The sequence below is a fragment of the Melopsittacus undulatus genome, chromosome 2 (genome assembly GCF_012275295.1).
Source record: "Melopsittacus undulatus isolate bMelUnd1 chromosome 2, bMelUnd1.mat.Z, whole genome shotgun sequence".
NCBI classification, from domain to species: Eukaryota; Metazoa; Chordata; class Aves; order Psittaciformes; family Psittaculidae; genus Melopsittacus; species Melopsittacus undulatus.
The window spans coordinates 108,564,812-108,592,694 of NC_047528.1; the positions used below are offsets into that span (position 1 = coordinate 108,564,812).

The 27,883-nt window shown below is 38.3% G+C and overlaps 1 protein-coding gene across 3 annotated transcripts in view; it reads left to right on the top strand.

The window, feature by feature from the left end:
* The window catches only part of ROBO1 (roundabout guidance receptor 1), a 300,870-nt gene that overhangs the window by 188,705 nt on the left and 84,282 nt on the right, over positions 1-27,883 (top strand). For all 3 annotated transcript variants that reach the window (XM_031046919.2, XM_031046917.2, XM_031046918.2), the window contains exons 3-4: positions 1,060-1,217; positions 27,072-27,192. In XM_031046919.2, the coding sequence (XP_030902779.1) occupies positions 1,060-1,217; positions 27,072-27,192 (279 nt within the window). The remainder of the gene's footprint in view (positions 1-1,059; positions 1,218-27,071; positions 27,193-27,883) is intronic.

The following is a 27,883-nucleotide window of genomic DNA, read 5'->3' on the forward strand; positions in this document are numbered from 1 at the left end:
TTTCTTTATAATATCTTATCTAAATCTACCCTATTTTAGTTTAAAGCTATAACCCCTTGCCCTGTCACTGCATTCCCTTGTAAAAAGTTCATCTCTAGATTTCTTGTAGGTGCCCTTGAAGTACTAAAAGGCTGGTTTAAGGTCTGCCCAGAATCTTCTCCAGGCTGAACAACCCCAGCATCACTTCCTAAGCCTTTGAAGGTCCCTCTGATTGGCATCCCTTCCCTCCAGGGTGTTGACTGCACCACACGGCTTGGTGTCATGAGCAGACTTGCTGAGGTTGCACTCAATCCCACTGTCCATGTCACAGGCAGAGATGCTGAACAGGATCCTAACACTGACCTCTGAGGAACAACACTTGTCACTGGTTTCTGCTTGGACATCAAGCTGTTGACCACAAGTCTTTGAGTGCAACTAATCAGCTAATTCCTCATCCACAAAGTGGTCCATCCATCAAATCACATCTCTCCAATTTAGAGACAAGAATGTCATGCAGAACAGTGTCAAATGCCTTGCACAAGTTCAGGTAGATGATGTCAGTTGCTCTTCCCTTATCCACCAATGCTGTAACTCTACTTCAGAAGGCCACCAAAGTTGTCAGGCACTGTTTGTCCTTAGTGAAGCCAAATTGTCTGTCAACAGTCAACCCATTATTGTTCATGTGCCTTAGCATAGTTTCCAGGGGGATCTGCTCCATGGTTTTGTCAGGCACAGAGATGAGACTGACTCCTGTGCTTACATATACTAGACAAACATGCTAAGTACCACCAGTAAGGCAGCCCTTATGTGCAGACAATCCTATGGCTGTGTCAGCCTTTCATCTTTGTCAGAGTTAGTCACCAAAGTTGCGTGTTAGAAGTTAAATATGAGTTCTGCATGGGTTTTCTGTGTTACAGTGTGGAAGTACCACACACCATCTGCAGATGCCAAGTGAAATTCATTGACTGATTTTTTCTTTAATATCAAGTATAATGACAACAGGAACCAAAACAAAACACTTTGCTGTGCTTTTCATATATTGCTGGGTAATTTTTTACTTAATTTTCTTTATTCTTTCAGTTCTACGGGATGACTTCAGGCAAAATCCATCAGATGTAATGGTAGCTGTGGGTGAACCTGCAGTGATGGAATGTCAGCCCCCAAGAGGTCACCCGGAACCCACTATATCATGGAAAAAAGATGGGACCCCTCTCGATGACAAAGATGAGAGAATCACAGTAAGTATAAAGAGGTTTTCAAGCAATGCAAAAATCAGCTGATTTAAACTACTAGTTTTGAGCATAGAGGCATCCAGCCATGGTGTACTTAATAGGATCTGTCCTTTCCTTGCCTTGGAGGTAAGGCTAGTTTGCATTTAGCTTGGGATGCATCCTATAGTCTCATACTGCTTCATCGCAGGGTATGCATTTGTTAGAGAAGACAATACAAAACGTGTATTCTCTTCCTCAGAGAAACAGAAGCTTGTAGAAATGAAATTCATTATATTTGTCACTGTCGTATAATTTTCTTGCCTTTCATCTACCTACAAATTTCTGCAACCTATAACAACTGCCTTCTTTGGTTGGAAAGAGGAACTACCAGTAGTCTAGGAGCGACCACCTTTTGTAATTCTGTTGAAAAGAATCCATAGTTGCGCATTGCATTAGAAACAATAATGCTTTTGGGATATAATCCCATTTCTTTAGAGAGATAATGGCTTACCCTACCCTCTCAAATTAATCTGTTTTGTTGTTAGAGGTGTTGTTGTACCCATTTGTATCTGTAGCCTGATGAATACAGTGCATGATTATTCAGGAGCAGGAATAAAGCAGCTTTTCGAAGCTGAAAGCTATCCTTCTTTTAATTTTTGACACATGAAACAATAAGCTAGGGAGCCAAAACAGCTTGAAGAAATGGCAATGAAAAATGGAGTTTAAAAATCATTTATGTGCTGCCAACAGGGTGATACAAAACACCATTCCACATGGTAAGAAACCATATCATCTGAAAGCACATGCCATATCAGATCCTGTTGGTACTGGGAGGATAAATGTTCCATCTCTGGCAGTGTTCAAGGCCAGGCTGGACAGAGCCTTGGGCAACATGATCTAGTGTGAGGCAGCCCTACCTATGACAGGGGTTGGAACTAGATGATCTTAAGGTCATTTCCAACCCTTACTTTTTTATGGTTCTATGACTACTCGTGTACAACAAGATCAGAGGCACATGTGATTTATATACCTCAATGATATGTGTCCTGGGTTTGGCTGTAACAGTTATTTTTCTCCTTCTTAGGTAGCTAGGGCAGTGCTGTACAAAGGTGAAGCAGTTGAGGGCTTTTGAGGGAAATGTTTAATGGAAGAACACTTAAACCTAAGCAACCTAAATAAAAATGTGCCAGTTTTGTTTGAGATTTAAATTGCCAGTTCTTCCATTTGGTTTTTACAAACAAGACAAAGCTCAGGCGTTCTGTAGTTGTGGCATATGCATACATTTAAATGTTTAAGTACCCTACCGAACCTGTACTGATTGCTGGCTATTAACTCAGTTCCTCCAATCACACCTGCTAAGAACTTGCAATTTCCTTTTCAAATCTCTTTCCCACTGTGACAAGCCAATTGACCTGAGATAAAGAGAAGATTCCAGTGCTGCTGCTTTTTTTCAGGAAATGCTTTCTAAACTTGCATTTTCTATTGCTATACTTTATTCTCCTGAAGGATTTTCAGGTGTTGCCTATTAAGTACATTCCTTTTGTTATACATGAAAACTCCTCTCCCAGCTGCCAGAACAAAGACAAACCCAGAACAAAAGCAGCTATCACTGACTAGCAGTGCCACCTGTATTTATTAAAATGGTTCTTAGGATGGGATAAAGCGCCTCAGTTTGGTTTTGTTTTCTGGTGATTGTATGAAACCCTCACCTACACAGTATCCTTTCACCACGACATCTGGTGGAGTTATCTTGTGTTATCAGTTTCCACTTCCAAAAACAAACAAAAGCAAAATGAGTTTGTGTGTAGGTGTAGATATACACTTGTTTCGCGTGCCCAGATGAGTGTTTGTTTTCAGAGGTGTAAATTAAGAGTGCTGTGATAGCTGACTCAACTCATTCATGTACGTCATGTTTGCCTGGCATTGTCTTAAGCATGATATTAAGCTATAAATATCATGGCTACTTTCTCACACAGGCAAGGGACTGAAGCTACATTGTCATGCAGATTTGCATCAACTTACAGCTGTAGCAGGATCATGCCAAGTGGATAAATATGCGTTCAGATGTACATCTTAACAGCTTTGCAGTAACCATCTGTATCATCTTGCTCGTTGGCTGGGAGGCAAGGGGAAATTGGGGCCTGGAATGGGCCACATGCTGAAGGACAGATGGGGAAAATGTATTAATTTTGAAATCTGACTTAGAATTATTCCATTTCTCTTACCTTTTCTCCATTAGTTTATTTACATTTTAGTTTGGCAACTGGAAGATGAAGAATTAAAATAGTACAACAGCTGAAATACAGATGAAGCTGTTGGGTTTGAAGCAATAGATTTATTTTTTACACTAAATCAGCCTTTAAAAAAAGTGTCATTTAAGTGCCTATATTTGAAATTAACACCTACATTTATTTGATGCAAAATCATCATTAACTTGATGAAACTAAGTTTTAGTAATACAGTTTACAGGTGTTACCTTCCTGGTTTTAAGTCATAAAATTGCCAGATCAAGAAAAGTCAAACTGTGTGTATTAATGTTCGATGTATGTGTAATACCAGTGAGCATTTAATCAATGGAAATGCTTTGGTGGCTTCAGTTGTAAAGCATTTCCAGTTGTTTTCATTCTTAAAGGCTTGTTGATCTTTGACTCATTGCCATTTTAAGAGTTCTCTAAGTGTCAAAGGGGCTAAAGCATATCATAACAATACTTTCTGGCAAAAAAAATAAACCTTAAGATTATACTTTTTCTTTTTTTCAGTAAGGGGTGATGCTCAACATCTTTCTTTGATTCATATCTACACTTCCTGCAAAAAGATGGTGTTTCTAAGAAGCAAACTTATTTTTAATATATGGAAGCTTTTTCTCGTCTGCAATGATCTGCACTGATCTCTGAGTCAGCAGAACTGGGCTTTACAGACTTAAGTATTAAGGGTGCTGGAGAAACAGAGGTGATGGCTTGGTTCCTGACAGAAGGTTCGAAGCAAGAGATATAGATAAATAGTGGTTAAATAAGACCAAGTTAAGGCACAGCTTCCTCTGGAATGCAATAAAAAGAAAATATTATTTTGTCCTGGTAGGGTTAAGGAAATTGATCTGTTTATGTAGGTGAGATAATAAAAATCAAAGTAGTCTTTACATATTTTTGCTTCATTTGAAGGGCAAATAAATACGCTTTCAAGAGAAATAAATTTTTATGTCTTTCAGGTTATAAACAATTGGGAATGGAACAAGTAGGAAATTGAAGTAAGGGGGATAGGCACAACTATCTGTGATTGGGATTGTAGAAACAGACACGTTCTTTGAGCACAGCCTCTCTCAGTACTGCTCAGTTGTGGCAGAAGTCAGACTCTTCAGTGCACACACGTCCACTGGATGCATCTGGTGAAGAATCATTATTGAAATGTGTTTTAATCTCTGTTCTTACATATATTATCTCTAAACAGTTTTCTCAGTGCACCAGAGCTAAACATCATTTTTTCTCATGGGTATTCCTTGTACCACAGTATGAAAGCATCTGCTTAATGTGGCTAATCCCTCTTTATTACAAATGAAGTGGGAGTGACAGTCTTGGATATGAAGCAAATGCTTATCTTTAACTTAGTTTGTTGAATTGAAAAACAATTATCATGAGGCCAGAGCAGAACTGGTGTTATTCTTCGCTCGTCTAGTTATTTTTTCTCCTGGAATTACTGTGGCCCTCCTATAACATATATGGCTGAAAAGGAGTGTTTCAGTGTGCTAGGCTGAAAAGGAGTGTTTCAGGCTGTGTGAGTCTCCTCTTAGAGCTGAGACGTGGTGGAGGAAGAAGGTGCAAGGTCTTATCTCCAAGTGAGAGAAGAGGATGCTCACCATGATGGGGAAGTTCCTCATTCTGTTTCAAGCCCTTAGTAGTGGTTTGGAATTGCTGTCTTGCCAGGTGAAGTGCATAGACCCAGAAATTGCTTGGAGCGAGGATCTAGGCCAGGACTCTGGGCTTCAAAGTATCAGCATCACCAGACACAGGTCTCCTCCCAGCCCCATCAGTCTAGCCATCTTCTTTGCATGGCAGCCCAGTGTCATTAGGACATAGCCATCTGTTTCAGGCACTACCCTTGGCATGGAAAGCTATGAGTTTGCATTGCCTCAGGGTGAGGAGGCAGAAGCAGTCTAGTTTCTGCTGCCTGCTGTGATCACTGGGCTTGGTCTTTCCAATTGTATTTTGTCTAGATGTAGTTGGCAGGAGCATCACTGTCTGCGAGTACCATTAGCAACGGCTTCCTTGGGCACTCACAGCAATACTCACAGTGAATACGGGTTGCTTCTAAGATTGTGAATACCTCCAGTATGCTTGCATTCACTTCTCAGCAATCTTCCTGTTGTACCCCAGAACTTCCTACTACGTCTCAAACGGTGTCCCCACTGCCTCCCTACCACACACCACTGCAGTGAAATTTTCACCTCATTCCCCGTACATTTCCTTCATCTCACAACCTGCCCTTGCATTCACCCAGACTTTTTCTTCCACCTGTCTAGCCCCGACTCTGTCATCTTGATTAGTGCTAACTGCTTGTGTGGAGATAACAGTTTGGAAGTTCAGATAAGCAAAACCTCCTGCTGTATCCTGTAATGTAAAGGCACTCTTCTTTTGCCTTTGCTGATAATGTAAATGGCTAGTGTGCTGTGATTTGTAAGGAATGTGGTGTTGTCTGTCTGTCTGAGGTTTGCTCAGAGCCTTCCTTAAAGAACCATGTTGTTCCTCTGTCTTCTTTGCATACCATCCCAAATGCAGTTGCCTGTATATAAGATGCTGACATCAGTAATCTGAGCAAGATGGTGGAGCCTTTGAGCATATCTTTAGGCAAAAACTGGAAATAATTACAGACTCTAAGGAGTGCAAATCATTCACAGAGGATTTGTGGATCTCCCATCTGGGCAGGGCATCCTCCATATAATTTTGGATCTCTCAAATGTTATCATAATTTAGGGCAATGCCTGCATAATTAATTAGGCCTCAATAAAATCAAGATGCAGTCAGAGTGCCTGTAATTGTAAATACTTTCCCAGTGAGAGAATGTATACATTTCTTGCTTAAGCTCTGGAGCAAGTTGATGGTTGATCCAGGTTTGGAGGTCAGGACTTCACAGCTGCTTCTGTCTCTGTCCTATGCCCATGCTTCAGAAAGCTTCCTAATTGTGCACATGAAGTCATGGTGTAGGTGGTAAAAGGAAAAAGCTATGCATACTGAACATGAAATTTTAATAGGCAAAATCTTATACATGAAAAAGGATGCTGGTACCTCAAAAAGAAATCCTTTGTAATTGAATACAAAAAGCAAAGTCTTTGCATTGAAACTTTGGTGCAGCACTGTGATTGCAATTTCCTCTCTTTCGTATTAACCCTTATCTGTCATTTATCCTGAATCATCCTCATTTGATTTTTAAAAGAAAATCCTGAGAAGCCATTTATCTTTCCTTGTTCAAGTTTCTTAGCTTCTAAGATCAAAGTTATGGGATGAATAATGCATACAGATTTTCATTCCTTTTTTTACATGGCTGTCTTGTGACATCAAGAGTTTTGAATGACTTGCACTCTTATTTTAGATAAGTTATAACCTGAATTCTTGATTCCTGTTTGGTTTCCTGCCCCTTAAACAGTACATCACAAATACGAAGCATTTATTGTGTCTTGTGCAATGCTGTTTTTACATGAGTGAGTGATAAAATGTTGAGCACAAAATGTGAAAACAAAGTCTCTGAATTTCTGTTATTACAGGAAGACCTCCTTTAGAGGTACCATCCATAGCAAGACACTTTATTCATTTGCCCTGTATTTTTTGTTAATGAATTGTCAAAGAGAGCTAGGTTCATTCTTTTTGGTGGAGACCATTCACAGCCTCATTGTGCTTTGGCAAGTTTAAAACTACATAGGTCATCCCAACATCATCTTGGTCATAACAAAGAATAAAGAAATGGAAGAAATTACTATGCTGATCAGTTAAAAGGGGGGAAATAAATGGTTGTCTGTATCGGAGGGAACAGTGGAAAAAGCAGAAATGAATTCCTCATTTAGGAAAGGGGCCTTTCCTTCCAAAGTTAAATTAAAATGGGAAAAATTGAAGAGGGGAGGTGAATCAAGACAAGGACAACAAAAGCTGATCAAATTTGTTGCTGTGTGCTGTGCAGGAGTAACTGTCTTAACTCTTTAAAACAGCAATGCTTCTGACACAAGCCATACTGTTACAGTGCCACTCCAAATTAATTCAAGATGTTTATCCTTTTATTCTTTGTTCTTTATTCTCCTTTTTTTTGCCTCCTCTATTCCTTCATTATTTTATTCATTGTTAATCTCTTACTCTCTTAATCTCCCCAAATTGCATACAAGCATAGCAGAATAATACATATTCCTGTAGAAGATGTAATGCTAGTGGTAGCATTGTCTGCCCTGTGGAGAGCTGTATTAAAGTTCATGGCTTAGGTGCACAGCACACAGGGCAATGGGGGTGATGGGAAATGGGGTGCAAACATCACCAGTTCAGGGTTTTATTTCATTTTAATTGTTTTTCTTTTGGGGGGCAGATTAAAGGGCAAGCAGCAATTTCCTATATACCCCGGGAGGGTTATAAAGAGAAGGAGGGTTTTTTTCTTCAGCTTCCCAATATATATTTCTTGCTCCCCAGCAATTTCCTATTTGTCCCAGTCCTTTTTCTTCATTCTCTCTCTTTTTTCCCACTCCCTGGGAGGGTTGGCTTCCCACTCTACCTCTCTTCATCCTTCATCTGCTGATCCCTACAATGGCATCTTCCTCGAGGAGCAAGAACAGTGATTTATATTTCTTCTGCTATTAATATTGCTTCCTCTGGCGACACAACTGGAACTGCTGTGAGTTAACTTGGCACCCCAAGGGGAAAGAAATGTAAAAGATTGTGAAAAATCATTTGGAACCACAGAGCTGTCCCAGATGATGGTGAGAATGGCTCTAAATCCTGTTTCCTGCACTTGGTTTTTCTGTGTTCACTTTTAAATCTCTGTTTCAGGGTCCCAGTTGCTTCTGCTGGAGTCTCTCTGCTCTCCAGATTCCAGTGTGTCATCTCCCTTGCTTTCTGACAATGGCATGTGCTGCTTTTGTCTCCTGTATTATCATCAGGCCACTTTTCCCATCTTCTGCCCTATGTCGCTATTGTCCACATCTGCACAACTGCTGTTTCTGTGTTAAGGTGGAAGATACCCTGAGAGCTCTGTTATACTGCTACTTCCCCTGTCATTTTTTTTAGCACAGGCATATCTGAGCTCTTTACAGAGGCATGTTAATCTTTCGTTAGTGTTTGTCACATTGTTTTATACAGCGTGGCTTTGGGCTGAGGCCTTGAAAAACCATTACCTTCTTCTTCAGAAGACCCTGCTCATCTTGGAAGACTGTAAAGAGTCTGAGTAATAATAGCCTGAGCTGACAGAAAGGAGAGAAAATACTAGGCTATACCTTGGGTTTTGTATTAATTTTCTTCTTTCTCTTCTTCCATCCTATTCAAAGTCTTACCATACTCACATCATTTTTCAGACTCATCTCTTTGAGATCCAACTTTTCATCTCTGACACATCCACGAGTAGTTTCCAAGCCTAACCACAGCAGTTAATTGTGACAGCTTATATTTCTATAAACACTGAAGTAAATGTGGATTGAAAATCCTAACCGATTACAAGATAGGCTCCTCCCAGGAGGGCAGGAGGATAGCTTTTTGCAGGTTTTACCATTTTAAAGAGCATAGCTATACGGACATTTTCAGGCAGATGTGAGCTCATTCAGTTTGCTTTTTGAATCAACCAGAAGCCATATGGCAGCGGTTAATGTGGCGCCAAGCCTGAGCTAATAAGCCCTGCTGAGAGACAGGCTAGATCACTCCGGTATGGTATTGTACTAATGTGGCCACACAGCTTCTGTTGTGCATAGGGTAAGGGCAAAAACAAGATTGTATTGCCTTGAACGCTCCATGCACTTGAAAACACGTGTATGGATTCCCTTCCTTATCTATAGCTCTAGCAGCCAACTGTCCCAAGTACTTCTTTGGAGGACAAGATGCTTTCTACATTGCGGGAATGTTTGCTGCAAGAAAATGGTGAGGAAAAAGCCCATTGGTCTGAAGTGTTTGCGTTTTGCTCAATGCCCAACATTGTTCTAATTAGTTTAAATGGGTCATTGCTAACCCTGAACCTTCTGTGCAAGGTTGCTGCATGAAATGTAGGACAGGCTAAACCATCCATTGGTCCACATTCGATGTGGACATCTGTAAAGAAATTAGTGGAAGGGGAAGGAGCATCATGATACAGGGCAAGAGTAGTGTCAAACATCTGTGTACTGTGGAGGACACCAAGTTCTGTATGCTTGTGTTGGCTATCACACAGAGTAGATTTTGCATTTAGGACCAAACTGGCCTCCCATTTCTCAATGGAATGCCTGGTAATAGCGTAACCTACTGTGTAAGTCTACGAGATTTATAGACTCTGTTCACACTAACCGAAACTAGTGGGATTAGAACATCATAATTCAGTGTTAGATTTAAAGGCTTGCTAGGGTCATTTAATTATTGGCATTTTAAACTAAGCTGTTGCTGATCATATTGTCTCTATAGCTAAAAGTATCTGTTCCTTCTGGCTTTTCTCACAACTTTCAAAAATGTTCCTTTGCATCAGCAGTGCATATTGCTTCAGCTATTTTGTCTCAATGCCACTTAAAATGTTAGGCATTAGACATGCATAACTATGGTTTCTCGGTATTGTTTCACCCAGCAGTAGTGAAAAGTACTCGTTTCATGTGAGCTAAGTGTGTATTTTTCTATGCTCAACTTTATTTTACACTGATTTCTCCTTTTAAATATAAAAGTAAAGTGAAGAAGAATTAAGTTCTTTTGCAGATACTCTGCGGACTTAAAGGAATTTGAGAACTCCTCACTGAGTCAAAATTCTCCATGGATTTCTTTTGTCCCTAGTCATGAACTGATGACCTAGATAGTAAAAGAAAATAAATGCCTGCAGCAAATAGAGTATGTGTTGGATATATGAGTTTTGAGACTTCCACAGACCGAGACATTAAACTAACAGGATTTTCTTGTTAAAATGGCTTATTGAGAGTTTTGAACCTTTGGGACCATCTGAAATTATAGAAATGGAGTCTGGGAAGCTTCTCCTTAAAAAAAAGTAAGAAAAAAAACAGGTGGTTGTTATCTCAGACTAGGTTACTCGAGCTATCCAGAGGGTGTAGGACTTTATGATTTGAATGCTTAGGAGCAAAGGTGATTTATTATGCTGAGAAAGTAAAGTCTTTGTTTTGTTTGGCTGACAGTCTAGTTGTTGGGGTTTTTTGGGGATGGGTAAGGGAGATGAAAAAAGGATGTGGGAGGGAAATTATTTCTTCATTCATTTTATTCTCTTAATGAAAAAGAAACATTTTTGTTTGGTTAGTTTTTTTAAGCAGTCAGGAAAGGAGCCTTTGCTTATATTACACACACTAAAGATGAAGGCTGGGTTTAAAAAGTTAATTCTTCTCCTCCCCTCCTTTCATCAGTTCTATGGAAAATCCTACATGTAGAATATAGACATCCTTGGAGTTAAAAATCCACTTCTGGAGACATCTTCCCCCCGAGCCTCCTAGGGACTGCTGTGCTGTGTGCCTTATCCAATTCTTATCATGGGCAACAACAATAAAAAGCAAGGCAATATTCAAAGAATCAAACTTTTAAAGCCTTTTATTAATGTGACACACAGAACATTAGGACTCACACTGGGAAGCATGTGCACTGTGTACAGGCAGAGACCACGTTCAGAGCAGAGTTCAGTCCATTGGATGTGAAACTTGGGATCCATACAGGATCCAAATGTGCAAAAAAGCACTAGAAAATTCTTGCATTTCAAGGCTCTTTTATGGACCTGTAAGCATCTGACTTTATTTTTTACTGTATTTACATTTACTTACATTATTGTATTATTTGTCTATACCAGTGAAGTGAAGCAACGCATCTTCTCACTGTGTTTTCTTTTTTTCCAAACACTAAAATCTTCTCTTTTTGGGGAGAAAGGGAAAAAAAATAAATCTAGAAAGTGCAGTTTTGTTCTCGAAAGTCTCTGGTGGATCTTATAAATTTGATTGTTCTTGGCATTTTTGATATTTCCAGTTGCTTGCGCACCACAGCAGCCACATGTTGTCACTTAAAATCTAAATATCAGATAACTTCTAACTGAGACTTTATTGTATATCGTGCTTTTTTTAGGAATTAGTTTTGTAAAGTAAAAATGACACTAACTCTAAAAGCATGTTTAATAAAACCTCAACAATCTATGTGCTGAGCTTGCACATATTCTGTTCTCATAATCAAAAGAAAAATGTGGAATAAAAATAGTCAAGAAGAACATTGCCCATTTTTGGAGCCTTGAACAGATGTAAGTGATTAGAGCTTCTTGTTTGGTTAGCTTTGATTTTTTGGTCTCCTTTTTGAAAGTTCTGTCAACTTCATTTTTGCTTATTTCACGTTGTTTGGATAGTTTTGCCTTACTGAGTTTCCTGTGATGCTTCTGGTTATGCGAAAAGTCTAGTCCAAATCACAGCACTTCAAAAATAATAATTTCTCAGTTCTTGGGTTTCCTCAACCCAACAGAGCACTTCTCCCTCTCCAGGTAATAATATACTCTCAATTACTCACTGCCAAGTTCAGATATTCACCACATGCAGTAGTGTGGGACTAACATACACATTGCAGGGTGTTATTCCAGACTTCTGTGTAATATTATGCAGGACCAAATCTGCCTTTGTGTGGTTGCCCTCTTTAAAAGGGAAAGAAAAGGAAGCTGCTTTATGTCCTTATCTAGCTGTAGAACAGTTCTTGCTAATGCTCAAGCAGCATTGAGCAATTAGGTGATCTTTTCTTTGCTCCTGAAAAATTGTTACCCAACAAGAATCTATTTGGCACATAGTCACATAAAGACTGGGGTTATTATTTAACATTGAAGTGTGGGTGGTTAGTTATACTTGGATCTAACTAATTGCATTCATTTTCTTCTAACTCAACAGCTTTGCTTCTTGCCTCTCTGTTTGCTGCTGTTGTCAGTTGTCTGCTTACCTCTGCTGGGCCTCCTGGGTCTGGCTGTGTGGGGGAGAATAAATGATACAGAGATAAAAGGGCAAAAAGTTCTTCCATCAGTATGTTTAAGAGAGAATAAAATGTATACTGTTAAAGGAGTAAAACTTGAGAAAATGAAATGCTTTTGTGATATCTATATTGAAATATTTTTAGTGTTACTTGGAATATATTGAATTTTGAAACAAGCTATAGAAATGTATGCTGAAGTAACTTCACCTTCCCTCACAGAAAGTAAAATTCAGGTACTTGAGGAAAATTACTGTGACTAAAGATCTCGTAACTGTAGGTTTGTGTATTTTACATCATTGCTTTTCCAAGGGGCTATACCATTCAGAATACCAAGTTTCTGAAAGATATTGATGTGGTAGCTTGGGCTTCCCTGTACCACAGCCCACATTTCAGACTCTGCATATCTCACACTAACACATTCATCTGAAATAATTCATCTCTTAAGAATACTTTGAACTCCAGTGTTCAACTGGGGTATTTCTCTTGAAGTAAGACATGACACAAATCAAGTAGGGAACAAATTGCTTGTTCAGGGTAAAGTGTTACCCCAGAAGCTGCAGGTATCTGATTGAAGCTATTTTATGGTTCAAAGTAGGCATTCCAGGAATGAGCAGTTCTTCTCTCTGGCAGACCAGTACACAGAATTGAATCAAAGGTGAACTGTTTCTATCATGAGATTATACATTGCAACACAGTTTTTAAATGAGCTGCAAAGCATTTTCCTACAGAGAAAATTATTGTACAGTAAGGGAAAGATTGCCTTGAGGTAGAAAGTCTGCAAGCTAAGCAAAGCAGATTGCTGGGCAATCTTCCTGCATGATTTTGGGCAAGCCTTGAAGTTGTTCCGTACTCCTTATTCAGCATTTCAGGAGTCGTGGGACTGAATTCATTCATACATGTAAAGCAACCTGACACTATTGCAACAAAACTGTGTTGCCCACTTTGCCAAAGCATGAAGTGTTAGTACATCCTAAATCATGGATAGGCTCTTCTTTTGGTAGACAAAACAGTGGAGCAATATTCTCACTTACATACTTAGGCCATGCTCCACTCTAGGTGTTTGTGATTGTGAAATACTTGTAGAATCTAGCCCAGTCATAAATATTTTGAGATCTTTTTTCTATTTTAAAGAAAACATCTCTTTGTCTTTCAAGTTACATTGTGAAGTATCAGAGTGGTTTTGAAAATAATGTCCTTTGTATTCAAGGATCTCAAAAGTTTATAATAAACTTGGGATGTTTTTAGAGTTGGTACTTTGCATGATTATACCTCCTTGAAAATTTGCATTCATACTTACTATGGTTAGTATGTTTCATAAAAATCCACTTTGCACACATGTTGAACTCTCAGTATGAAATTATGGCATTCCTGAAACCAGTGTCAATATTACCATTGTCTTCACTGAGACTAGTATTCCACCTTTTCCAAAACATAGTATAATTCATATATAATATATATATATATTATATATATGTAATTTATAGCAAGAGATAAGCCTCTTTTTGAAGTGCTAAATGAGTTGACATTCACCATCTTTTTGTCGCAGTTGTTGTTACTGCTTCACTTCTTGGCTTGTTTGTCATTAAGTTACTTTCCTTTTGCCATCTGGAGTTTTATGGATGTACTCCGTATTCATTCCTATTTTTGCCCTAATGAGACTTTCTGCTAAGAAAATTTCTGTGTTTTATGTCTTGTTGGTATCTTTTGTGCTCATCATTCTTAAATATTGGGAATTACCCAAGTGGAGGTGACTTGGCTAAAGTGTTACTCTACTTTTGTCATCCAAAATCAAAGGCTTTGGTGGCATATGAGGTCATCTGTTCGTGAAGTTATCAAATGTCAGTAGTTGTAATGGATTTCTCAGTAGGAGGAGAAACCTTAATTTTAATAATGTGGCCATTTTAAGTTGGAAACTTAAGAGTAGCTGGAGCAGCCAGAGTAAATAAACCTGTGATCCTGCTTTCCTAATTATTTCTGATTAGAAAATAGAAGGTAATCTTTGAAAATGCTCACTTTTAGGGTTTCAACTGCTGACGAACTTTTCTCCCCATGTTAGCCATATTAACAAAGGCCATTTCTTCTACTGCTGTGAATATGAAGTTCAAGAAAAAGGCAGTTCTTCATCTTTCTAACATACACTTTTCTTAGACTGCAGTGTCAGTTTTACTGTACTGCCCTGTCTGTGAGTCTCAAATTCACCTTGAAGGTGAAATGAAGGCATCCCCAGGGATGCCAGCTGAACCTTTGACCCTTCTGTTCTGACTATCACCAAGGTTAACACATCATTACAGCTTGTGATGTTCAGGATGCCTGTTCTTTTGGAGCCTTTATCAACCTACACATTTCAGACAACTTAAACAGAAGCCTCAAACTGATTGCTTTTTCATAGGAGCTTTTGATGATTTTTGGTAATGAGTTATATTTCTTCCTAATTTTGTGTTAAAACAGATGTGACATTTTAAAGCTTACAGCTTTTATCTCTGCTTTTCCTGAGGTATTAAAATAACAGCTCTAGGGGCATAAGCAGAAATAAAAGAATGAGGAAGCATTTCCTTTTTACATTTGAAAATGGGCAGATTCATTGCCCTTGTGGGATAAGTTCTAGTCACTGACAGGTTAAGGAGACTATTTATTTGGGATTGTCTTACCAAGGTACTATGGTGGATAATTAGGTGGTTATAATTAAAATAGGGTTTGGTTTGCTAACCAACTAAATTATATTTGCAAATACTGTCTTGTCTGTGGGATTGATATCTAGCCAAGGGAGCTGTTTTGCAGGGAAGTCTGTTGACACACATTTTCCAAGTACATATTAAAATATTGTTTTAATGCACTGTACCATATAAATGTCCTTTTAGCAGAATTCATATTTTTCCTCTGATTGTCCTCTGATAGAACCTCTCACAGACCACTTGATTGGCCAGATCTGTTTCTGGATACTGTTAATGGGCACTGGGGTTTGTGTTCATGAAATACTGAAAAAATAGATACCAAAGTCAGGGTTATTCTTTCTTCTGCATTGTTTCAAATGACTTCTGCATATTCTCATTGGAGAACTGACACTAGCTAATGTTGAAAAGTTTTACAAGGTAAAGATGACCTATTTGTTCAGGTGCAATAGAGGATGCCAATGCAATTTTTGTTTCTGCTAATGGAGATTACTTTCAATCCCAAGCAGTTCACAGTTCAACAGATTTTACCTTTGTGTTCTTTGCTCTACAAATTCAGTCTTCAAAATAGTTGTACGGAGGTTACACCTGGGTAACTGTCTGCAGTATTCAGCCTATATGCAGTTATTCTATGTGTTTCACATTCAGCTGAGAGTTGAGATATTAAAGGGATAGGTAGTGTTACATCCTTTTCTGTCCTCTTTATAAACACTTTGAACCTTTGGCTAACAAGCATTCAAACAGTAGTTGACAATGCCACAAAAGAGGATTCTGAGAAAAGAGTATTGTTTATTTAACCACATGATCATAGAGAAAAAGAAACAACTCTTCAAACCACTGTAGTATCTATGTGCCTAGCTGACTAATTTAGCATCTGAAATCTCTTTCCAGCGGAATCCCACATGAATACCTTCTTCAGCATCCCCATTTAATGAGCTTCTCATCTTCCACTCCTCAAGGAAGTGTGCATCTCATTAAATCCCTCTTCCTCCTTTGTTTTTTGACTCCTCTTATGTCTCAGGAACAGAGTTGCTGCCTTCGGCTGCGAGTATGTCAGGCTCAGCAGAGACCCAGTCCTCCACTTTAAGGTGAATTTCTCCTAAGCATTTGTTGAAAAGTTACCATTAGGATCATAAGCTCATACCATTGTGGTATATTTCCGGGCTATCCTGCTATGAAATTAGCTTGCTATGTGAGCAGAATAAGCCTAGATTAAAATCTAACACATTATTAAAGGCAACTCTGAATACCACAAATACGACATTTTAGTATTCAATGCATAGAATAGTCTACACATCAGGTTGTCCTTTGCATGGATGTTTGAAAGTGTCAGTAGTATCTATAGAACCACATTTATGCTTTAGTTCTTACAGGTCTTGAACAAAAGTTGGAGTCTAATAGGATTATCCAGAAATTTAAGGACAGTTAAACATTTTTCTGAAACACAGTAGAAATACTCATATTCTGCCATGTGTTTCTTGCCAAACTTTAGGTCTGGGGAAAATACAGCATTGCAATCCACTGAAAGCTGGTCTCATCAAAGGACAAAACTCTCTAATTCTATGTCAAACTTTTGTCAAATGCGTAGTAACACATGGAGCTATTTGAAAGGTGAAGAGAATCTTCAGAACACTTTTTCCATCTATGTCAACTATTCTCTAAAATTATGACTTTTCTGTCTGCCTTAGAAAAAGTCTGTGTCAAGTACCTGAATGGTACAATGCAAAGTACAATGCGTAGCTGATGAAGTCTTAGTTCAAATGACTGTTTGATTTTATGCTTTTCATACTTGATGGTTTCTATAACTTTTCCCCTTAATTTCTAAGTATTCAGAGTTTGGAAACCACATTACAATTCATTAAAAATTAATTTACATGGGTATCAAGTATCATTTCTTTATCTTCCCTGGACATAAATAAGCAAAAACAGTGGATCTGTGTTGGAACAAACATGTCCTCTAAGATAAATGAGGGTTAACTTTACTGTGAACAGGATTCTCTGTAAGGTTGTACCTCAGTGCAGACATCAGGGTGCTGATGTGACCTACTGAAACTTGTTTACATATTGCATTAGTAGTTAAACCTGCTAATGTTTGTGTTGGAAATGGAGATAAGGAGGCTAAGGGAGCTTATTGATAAGGTCTTCTGTTTGCATAGATAACTGTCAAGACAGTCCTTTACATATCGTCTTCCGTGCCAGTTCACATAAGTCAGCATCCCCCAGCATTCTTTACCATGTATTTTTGCATCATTTTCCTTACCTTTCCTTGAGGTGCATTAGCAAAGGAAAAATAATTGCACTAATAGCAGCAACACAGAGAAATTCCAGTCATAAATATTACTGGAAATATTTTTATGCCTTTGGAGTCACAGAGTCTCAGGAGCTACAAGCTCAGACCTTGGTGGGGCTCCAGCTGAGGACAGCTCTTACTCATCCGCTTTGTAAATGGTCTGTGATTGATCAGCATGGCACTTGGTGTATTGCATGCCATGGGCTACAGGCAGCACTTTCTGGTGACCTGCATTCAGGACCGTATTTTGAAAGCGGAATTGCAAGTTCAACTGCTTGGACATGTCAGTAAGTTCATCTGATAGAGGTGGTGACTGCTCCTTACTTTACCCAGTGGCCAAGGACTTGTAATCTTTGCCATATGCTTTAGAAAAATGTGTCCAGAATATTGGGTAGATGAGTCTTTTAAATGCAGAAGTATAAGATGCAGGGTTCTGTTTGTCATGCTAAGTAGCTGGCAAAGAAACAGTAATGTCTTTAAATGTTAAGTGTACACTTCAGACTGAACGGTTGGGTTTGTATCTGTTTTGGAAGCATAGTGGCTGTTCCTGTGTTTTTAGCTGAGTTTGTTATGGGAATACAACTGCAGTTTTTAACTTCCTCTGACTGTGATAAAAAAAGTAATGTGTACCAGAGGAACTGAAATCTGATCAGGTAACACTTTCCATTTTGTGTAACAATCGCTTCCTAATCATGAAGTGTTTTTATACTGCTTACACAAAGGACGTCAAAACTTCTTATTTATGTTAGCATAGAACTAGCTTAAAAAAAGGCATGCACACAGCCACAAGAAAAACTGGGGAAATCAAAGTGCTGAGGGGTTTAAATTTCTCTGCCATTATTTACAAGACGATTACACCAGCAGCAAACTGCCACAAACAGGACTCATTGATTTCCATACAGAACTTGGCCAGCTAGTTCAAAGTTTACTTTGCATTGTAAATACAAATGGGAAAAGTTGACCAGCTGATACTTTCAGTGTCCAGAATGGTTTCTCCCTCCTTACAGCCCCTTTTTTTCCCTCCACCTTTTCGATTGGTGCAGTTTACAATAGCCTTTGAACAACAGAAATCATGTCAGGAGTTTAAACCCACTGTGGCCTCTGAGAGGAATAGCAAGAAACTGCTGCAAAGGAAGCAATTAGTTCAGCAGGGCTTGAGCCCCTCTAAATAGCTCAGGCAGCCCCCAACGGAGAGCAGAGGAGGCAAGAAGAGCAGCATAATTCTGCAGGCTTCAGTCTGTTCATTCTCCTTGGCTATTCACACGGTAACCACTTCCATTGACACTGAGCAATAAGCCCTTTGCTAATCCAAAGGCAAGGGCTGAGTGGGAAGAGCAGAACTGGTAGGCAGCCTGCTCCTGCTGACACTGGAGCTGTATTTCTCAGTGACAAGCCTCACAGAAGCTCACAAACAACTCCTGGGGGGTATCATACTTAAAAGATGGTGACTGGAAATGTGTGAGCATCAGAGAGCAGAGATCCCAATACATACAGAGAATGGGAACAGTGTATGCCTTGTTCTGCTTGATTGCAATCTGTGCTGGCTTATTTTAAGAGTCACAGGAACCACAAGTAGGTCCTGGCTTTGCTAAAGATCATTTTGTATCATACAGTCCCCTGTGGCAACAGAGGGTTGAACATTTGGGACCGGATTGAGATCTGCAGGTCGCTAGCTGCCTCTTGAGACTGGCTGGAGGGTCTAAAGTAGACTGCGAAAATAATGCTTGGCTTCTGTGTGAATTAAGGGATTTGATCTTAACTTGTGTATACATCCTCCTCCTTATTCTTTGTAAGTTTTACTTTTAGCATCTTGCAAGCAGGGACTTCTCTGCATCTGTAATGTCTAACCCAGTTGCTTTTGAGTGTTCCTTCTATAAAACTGGAAGTTAGAGTCAGATTTGCTTGTGGTTGCTTGTGCCTGCAGTTTTTTTTACCTCAGTCTTGTAGCACAAAGTTTGTGTGAAGACCACAGAAAATACAAGGAAATCTGTGATTTATGATTTGCATATGCTGCAGCCACAAGAGCTGCAGTGATCGCTGGTAGAAGAGTGAAATGTGGCAGATTAATATATGACTTTTGCATTTAGCTGTCATGAAAAATGAACAATGTGGTGCATGTGTTTCTCTTTTTGACAGTGTTACACAAATTACGTGAAAAGTTTAATGTTTTCACAACTTTGTATGTCCAGAATAAATCAAGTATAAAAGTTAAGTGTTCTACTAAGCTTAGGTGCAGTCAGCAATAAATGCAGTAGAAACTTAACCAAGGTTTATATGCCTTTTTTGAAGCATGGTCTCATTTCCATGACATGTCATCTTGGTCAAAAGTCAGAGAATCGGTAGGTTTTTAGTTACATTAAAAAACACTTTATATTTTCTCAAGGTTACATTTCTCAAAGTATTTGTAGTGTTTAGTTGGTAGGACCAATACTTCGGGAGTAAATTTGATTGTAAAGTTTCCAGAGAAAAAGTTTCAAATGAGAAGTCAAATTTGCCTCAAAATAGCAACTTGGGGATGTATAAAAAAATCTGCTGCACTTTCGCCACCTGTGACTAGTTATATTTGCTTAGTTTGAGTCTCAGTTTGTCTTCTGTGCCATAAAGGGCACGGGTTTATCCCCAGAGGAAGCTGGAAATTCCTTCTTCCTTTGGGAAGCTGCTGAGGCAGCTCCAGGGAGGAGAGCTTTCACAGACAATTGAGTGCAGGAAGTGCAGTGATCACGGGAAGGATCTGGGAACATCTCCTTCAGTGAGGAGCAGGCAGTGGATGGCCAGTCTCAGAGGAGATGTGCCTTTTTGAGACTGCATCTCAGAATGTCACGGAATAACTGACGCCAAAGCTGAAAATAATGTCCCACTGCACAGACCCATGCAAAAAGAAAAAGAAAAATTAATATATCTATTCTCTCTTCTCAGATGCAATGGTTTTGTTGTTGTTGTCTCACAGTTCTACTTTCAAGTGTAGGAGAACCTTGGTTTTGCATTAGTTAAAGGCCTTTCAATATCTTATGGGAGCTCATCGTAGAAGAAGACCTATGAACATCTACTTCATAGCTCTTGATTACTTGACTCCTGTCAGAACAGTTCTATTTAGAAAACCCTCTATAAACACCTTGAAAAATGCTGTATTTTGATATGATGACTGTGAAAGATCTGCACTCTTTTGTAAGATTATAAATGAAATTTTATCTACTCATGCTTCTAAGCTTTGAAGTTGAAAGCTAGGACTCTGCTATTGGAGGTTTGTGCTCTGTATAGCTCCTCTTTCCTCAGGAAAAGTAGCAACTTTCCTATTGACAAAATAAACCTCGTGATATCAAGTTTTCCTAAATGCATGTCGTTGTCCTGCCAAGGTCAACTCCAGGCTTAGAAAGGACAATACCTACAATGACAGTTAGGAACCAGCATCCCCTTGAAATCAGCAGCAGAGTCCACATCCCTCTGAAATGGTATGATGGTGGTACTGCTCTCCCAGTGCTGTCTGCATGGTTTGGGCATCCTCTGCATGCTGCAGAGTCTGGTGTGATTGTGTCATTGGCCACCTGCAGTCCCTAGAGAGCCAGTCTGAAGCATCCATTGGCTTCATTCTTGGGAACATTCTGACACAGCCCCACAAAGTGGCCTTGTGTTTGTCCATTGCAGTGTAGGCACTCTCAGTGGGAACAGGCTGCTAAATTCCTGTGTGGAGTTGGGCTGTGTTATTTCTTTTATGGTGAACAGGTAGGAATTTTTTTATATGCTTTAAAATTTGTGGTTTGTTAGGATTATTTTTCCATATTACATTTCTGATGCTTCAGGTAACAGTTAAAACCTGAGAGATTTTGCGTGGTGAGTTAACCCCACTTGGTCTGGGATTTTATGCTTGGAGCTGTGTAAATAACATAGTGTTGGTGGTGCTTTAAAAATTCCTGTGTAACAGATACTTCAAATCTTGACTTATTAAAGGGGAGAGAAATGAAGACATACCAGACACTGAGTTCAGTTCAAGTTCACTTTTCTTTCTGATTTTGATCACTGGTTGCAGTGAAAGCTGCAATCCAGAGAAGATTCGTTCATGGGGTTAAATTTACCATTTCACGGAAATATCATAGTTATCATTACAAACATGTCATTCCATTTTGGGCTCAATTGGGCTTTCTTTGGGTGTTGCAGAAAGATTGATTTTGGGTTTTTTTTTGAGAACTTAACAGGGCAGATTTAAGTCCATGAAGGTAGTCATAACATGCTTTTGTTGTAGGAGGATTTTAATCTTGGTTTATAATAAGAAAGGAAGTATTGCATAGTAAGTGTTTGGGGCTGGAGCTGTGAAAACGTTTCAGGAAAGTATTATGCTGGTTCAAATATTTTCATATAAACATAGCTGTCTGTACAGAAATTAGTTCTCATTAATGTGAGCCAATACAGCCTATTTTGAATTAAATCTTCCTCTGAGATTAACAAAAGCCCAATGTTTGTAGAAAGTAAGTTTAGGATTCTTACAGTTTGAAACTTCTGAGAATTATATATGCTGAGGTATGGGTTTTTCTTTTCGGAAGTTGATTTATGACTTTCTGCGTGTATCTTGGCTGTTTTCATGATCTTATTAGTTGGGTGAAGTATCAAATACATATGGTAATTCTGATATTTGGTGTCTTGTGATAATGCCAAGGGCTGAATAACCCTCAAGTGCCTCTGAAGTCACTCAGTGAGCCAGGACACTGATAACCCTTGAGCCTTTGTAGATATCTATCTTCTTGTAGATACAGCCATTAATAATGAGGCCATAAAAGAGGGGAAGGCAGTCTCATGAGCGGACTTGAATGCAATTCTGACTCTGATGTATCCTGGCCAGATTGGCAGGGGTGCCAGAAGCAGCAGCTTGAATCTATTGTCATTTTATCTGCCGTAAATGCTCTTTCCTTTTAAGTAAAGCTATCGTCCCGTGCATTTTGCACCATTCTTTGTAGATTCTACCTTCAGGCCTGTCATCATTGCAAGACTGTTTTGTTGGTCTGTATGGTAGGGGGTAACAATTGACTTGCACTTTGTCATGACAGATTTACAGCACAGGAAGACCTCTTGAAAGTGTTTTAAGCTACTTTCAAATAGAATTTTTGAATGTTTGATGTGGAGGAGGCAGCAAGTACCTTCCTGGGGTCCCAGAGAATGGAACCAAAAGCAGGACAGACTCCCCTGTCTGAACTTTGAAGCTGAACAAGAACAAACTTTAATCATTGTTGAAGACCTATTCCAAACACATTTTGATCTCTAGTGTCTGATATTTAAACATTGCAATAATAGGTAGGGAAGAATACATGGGATTCACAAGATATTTTTAAATATGAATTTGAGGTAGGTATTCATTTATACTCTTTTTACGCAATTCTGTTAAAGCTGCAAGGTTTCCCTCTGTTGCTGATGTTCAATGCCTTACAGTCTGTGCTGCAATAATGAGTCTTAATATGGATATACTAACCAGTTTTAGGGTACTAGACTGCCTAGAGGAAACTGAGCAAAAACTGTGTTTCCAAACTAAGGAATAAAAGCTCCTTTTTACCTATATCAGCCATTGATGACACTGTTAATTACAATTGCCTGTACTCACCTGGTTCATTACCTGGTTTATTGTCATTATATTTAGATGGTACACTTTTAAAGCAAAGACTATGTCTGACAGGTTAGTATCACATGCCTGTCACATTTCATTTAAACAAAATGGGGTATATGTATACTATACTATAGAAGACTGAAATATGGGAAATGTGTGATCTCACATAGGTAGAAACCCTGGCTATCCAAACAGAGGTCACTGTTTCACTCTGCAGTCTGAAGTTAATTTTCTTATGGATTTAAGTTTGGGTTAGAATTATTTTTCAACAGAATGGATTTCATTTATTAAATAGAATGTCAAAAAATGAAAAAAAAATGCCAGTCAGTTTTATATTGGACTTCCCAAGAATTTCTCTCATGGCTTCATTCTTTCTCATATTTCATAGCACATTTCTATGAAAACTAAATGAATCACCCACATATATAAAAATATTTCTTAACAGAGACAGATGGGTATAGATTTATACATACAGAAATTTACACACACAGCACGCATAGGTATATAAAATATGGTCTTAGAATAAGTGTATATACGTGTGTATACAGCTACACTGAGTAGTTGGTGGTATGTTGTAGAACCCTTGGGTAAGTTTTTATGGATTTGATTTATTGGCTGACTGAGTTGATTCTTTATTTGTATGTGATTTTTTGCTGCTGGGTGGCCATAATTTAAATTCTGGGCCTAGTTAACTCAGTGGGTGCCTCGAGTTTTCTGCGTGAACATCTCCAACTATTGTTTAAAGAAATAAATGAAGTGGACTTGGTTGAATGAGCAATTTACTCATGAGGAACAAAATGTGGTCAGGCAGGCAGGTCATAGAAAATAGCTTTCGGTACGTCTTTGTAAGTCACCGTACTATCATATATTCTCTTAACGTTCATACAACAATCCATACATGTTACAGGCAACTGAAGATCATCTGCAAACCTCTGATCACAGTCTTTCCTTCTCATCAGTATTCAGTGCTGTTCTTGTGTTCTCTCCTTGCAAAGCCCTGATAAATTTGCTGGAAGGCACAGAACAGAACAAAATCCTGAAGAGGTGTGAGTAGTCAGAAAGTGCCTTGGCATCATTTCTGTATAAATGAAATGTAATACTTACTTCCAGCATTTCAAAATTGGACTTAAAGCCTTGGCAGTTAGCAGAGTAATTATTTTCCCATGATACTCAGTCTCTACCAAAGTACTGTAATAAAACTGTTTGTGGTATCTTTTTTTTTACTAGGAAGAAAGGATTTCTCTTTGTATTCGGTATGGTAACAACTCTTCTGGAGGTTTGAGATGAAACATTACACTGCTTGTCTCTAATTCAAACCATTATATCATTTGCTGCTGTAGAGTCCAGCTGGTACATTCTGGGGTAGGGGCACAAATACGAAAAGAGCCAAAGTATTCAATTAAAATGCCTCTATGAACTAAGTATTGAATGTCTACACTTCATAAATAGTTCTAATTTGCAAGATTTCAGATACTGCCCCCAAAGGTGATTTGGCTCTTTACTGCTCTGAATACTGGGTATGAACTTACAGTACTGGATGTAGTGGATATGAAGTTAGGAAGACAAAGAAATGTGGCAGTGGTTCTGTATGTATTCCTGCAAAAAATTCATGTGCATGTATTTTATTGTGTACTTTGTTACTTAAACCTGTTGGTGTACAGTCTTACAAGTATTTGTAGGATTCCCTAGCGAGAGAAAAAGTAGAAAATGCTGCACATAGGGAACATAAATTTATCATAGCTATACATTTCATTTGCAATGATTTATTAGTAAATAGAAGGGCTTGATCAATCTTACTGAGTTCATGGGTATCTTATTGTTAAAATTTAATGGGAAACCTGGGTGGTGACCCAACAGTGGAAATACGCTTTCTTCTAGCCATCTGTGAATGCTCTAGTTACAGACATACGTAATTCCACATGCACTTGAGGTACATTTTATTATAACTGTGTAATTAATCACAGTTTAATGTGATTAATAGCTGTCATTGTAGCTGAAGTTCTAACCCCTTCTTCTGTTTTAAGGAACAAACAAACAGAAAAGATCAACAAAGGAAAAAACCTAGGAAAACTTAACCAAATACTTTCAGAATTCCATCTTGGAAGCACAGCTTCATTTAGTAGGCATGTTATATCTTTAGAAGTCTGCCTCAACATCCATGAGGGAATGTTTCCTCTGCTTCTCCTTCCTTATCTAAATCTCAAATAACTTGGGAGAAAAGCAGTTTTCAGTGATTTTTTCAGCTGTTCAAGTGTGTCTGTTTTAATTCTTCTACATCTATACTTTGAAGAGAGTCTTGTGTTGATTCCTCGAAGAAAATCCTAGGATAGTTCTTCCTGGAGGTTATAGTTTGTGCAAAATATACAGTTGTGTCATATAGTAATGGGTTAGAATGGAGTTTTCTGAAGTGTAAAATCACTGAGGAGCATAAAGGCATACTGAATGTCAGCAGGACTTATGGTCTTAAGACACATATGAAAATCACTGCTTTCAGTTTACATAGGTTTGAAATCATCAGCTGGGTTGGTAAATTCTTGTGATATGTATATTTCTTTGCTAAATCCAGCACATTCGATATTGATGTACATGAGAAGTATGTATTTCTGCATATGTATCTGGTTATACAAATACCCTAAAATGGATATGGAAATCTTCTAAAATTGGTTTGTTTTTTTAAACAGCCTTTGCATAGATTAACTGGAAATAAATAGCGTTCTGTGATACAGGGAGATGTAAAACAGGACTTAGTATAGATAGACTTCTAGTTATACTTTACAGTCTCTTCTCATGTTTACCATGAGTTCAGGTGGTAAACAATATAAAATGCACACATATTCTTGAAGAAATTTGTATTTGCAGGTCCCCTTTATTTTTTCATTCTTCGTGCCTCAAATCCCCATTGAAATTTCAGCATTACTAGATTTCTGTATGATAAAGGGCATATCTTTCCTGTTCTCAAACGACGAATGCCGAAGGAAACAGAATGAAATCTGTATGCAACACTATCTTTGTTACACGTGCATGTTCATTTGTCTCAATAACTGACTGTTATCTCTGTGCCCATACATCTCACAATGATAATAAGAGCCCAACACTGCTCAAGATGTCAATTTTTCAGGGATAGCTTTCTAGCTGCAGGCAACTGGAGCAAAATACCTCATATTGAGAACACTCCTCCTTGTCACTGACCACATTAGACCCTTTCCTGTAGCTTCATATGTGGCTTTATTTATTGTGTGCTTCCACACATTCCTTGAACTGTGGTGGTTTTCATATGTGATTGGACTCATAAGCATATGTTCACTTAAAAATGTAATTAGTGTAATTAAGTAACATTTTTGCATATTAAACATGGTTTGTATTCAAGTTGCCTACACAAATTTTGCTGCGGTTTGTGAACTTTAAAACTTGTTCAACTATTTTGTCAATCAAATTGGAGAATAAATACTTTTCAAAGAACAGCAATTTCCATATGCATTTAATATATATTTTGATATAGTAAGATTTGAAATCACAAAAGGGAAGGATGCTTTCTAATTCTTGCATTGTTGGAATTCTATTATGTTTCAAGAACTGAATCCAGAATTAAAAGCAGAATGTTATTCATTCGCCACTAAGGATTTAATTGCTTCTGCCCAGCTGCTTATCAGCCTTTAAAATTCCTTAGTTATAGGTGAAGAACTAAAGAATAAAAGATTTCCTTCACTTCCCTGAGAAAACCACAGCAAACACAAAACTCATGAATAATAAGGAGCATTACCAACAGTAGGATAACACACACATATTTCTTGTAAGAAAAAAAAAGTAATCACAGCACTTGATGTGCAAATGGAATTGATGTCTAGTGCTAATTTTTGCTCTCCACCTGATTATATCAAACTGCAGTAGTACATAGGAAAGAATTGTAGACTTTCTGGCCAGCAAGCATTAAACAGGCTGTTGAACAGTCAGTCTTATTTTATGCAGAGTGAAGAGTAGAGTAATAGGGATCCAAATCTGAGAGATTTTAAAATACTGATGTAAAACTTAGAGGCAAGCTTTTTGCAAAGAGAAGGAAATTAGGTTAAAAGGTTTTGGGAGGGGGATTCATTTTGTTGTATGATTTGGAAAGTTACTGGTAGCTTGTTCTGATTCATTGTCTGTTACAAAACTGCTTTCAAGATAACAAATATTATTAAATCAGTAGTTTATGTATTTTTTATTATCCTTGATTTGTCCTAGATCAGAGGAGGAAAGCTTATGATAACATACACAAGAAAGAATGATGCTGGCAAATATGTTTGTGTTGGAACAAATATGGTTGGAGAACGTGAAAGTGAAGTTGCGGAGCTCACTGTTTTAGGTAAGAACTCTTTAAGACTTTGTCCATGAAAATGTCCACCTTAGGGTTTTCCTATTAAGCTTTCTATTAATGATCATTCTCATCTATTTCCTTTTTAGTGTTGCAAATGTTTTTGTCATTATTGTGTTCTAGCAAATGATTGGCACTTAATGGCTTTGCAATCCACCTTGGACTGTTTTTACTACTGGAAGATACTTTCTTAGTCCTGAAACTGAAAATAATCCCAGTATCCACTATCTGGATCAATGTTTTAAAGTACTAGCAAAACAAAAATTAACACCACTATGAAGGAGAGGCTTAATTTTTCCCCCTCTTAATGAAGAAAATCAGAATCATTGTAATTTCCATCTTAAATAATTAACCTTTTGTTTATAGCTGCATGTACTGGGTGTTGTGAAGATACAACAGGTCTACTTGTTCAAGTGATCCTAATGATAGTTTCTCTGAGTATCAGCAAATCTGTTTTTGTTTAAGGTAACAGCTGAGAACTGCAGGGTTTGTTGTTATTGCAGAAAAGAATTCCTTTAGCATGGGAGAATTGCCTCATGGTGACTATAGGTGCAGCCTTGGTAGTTTTCAAAATGTGTCCCATGTTACTTTAAAGTAAGGGAGGCTTGAGATAGCTCAATTGTTTCTGTAGAAGGAGTGTTTTCACAGGATGAGAGTATCCAAGCCATGGTTCATAACATGC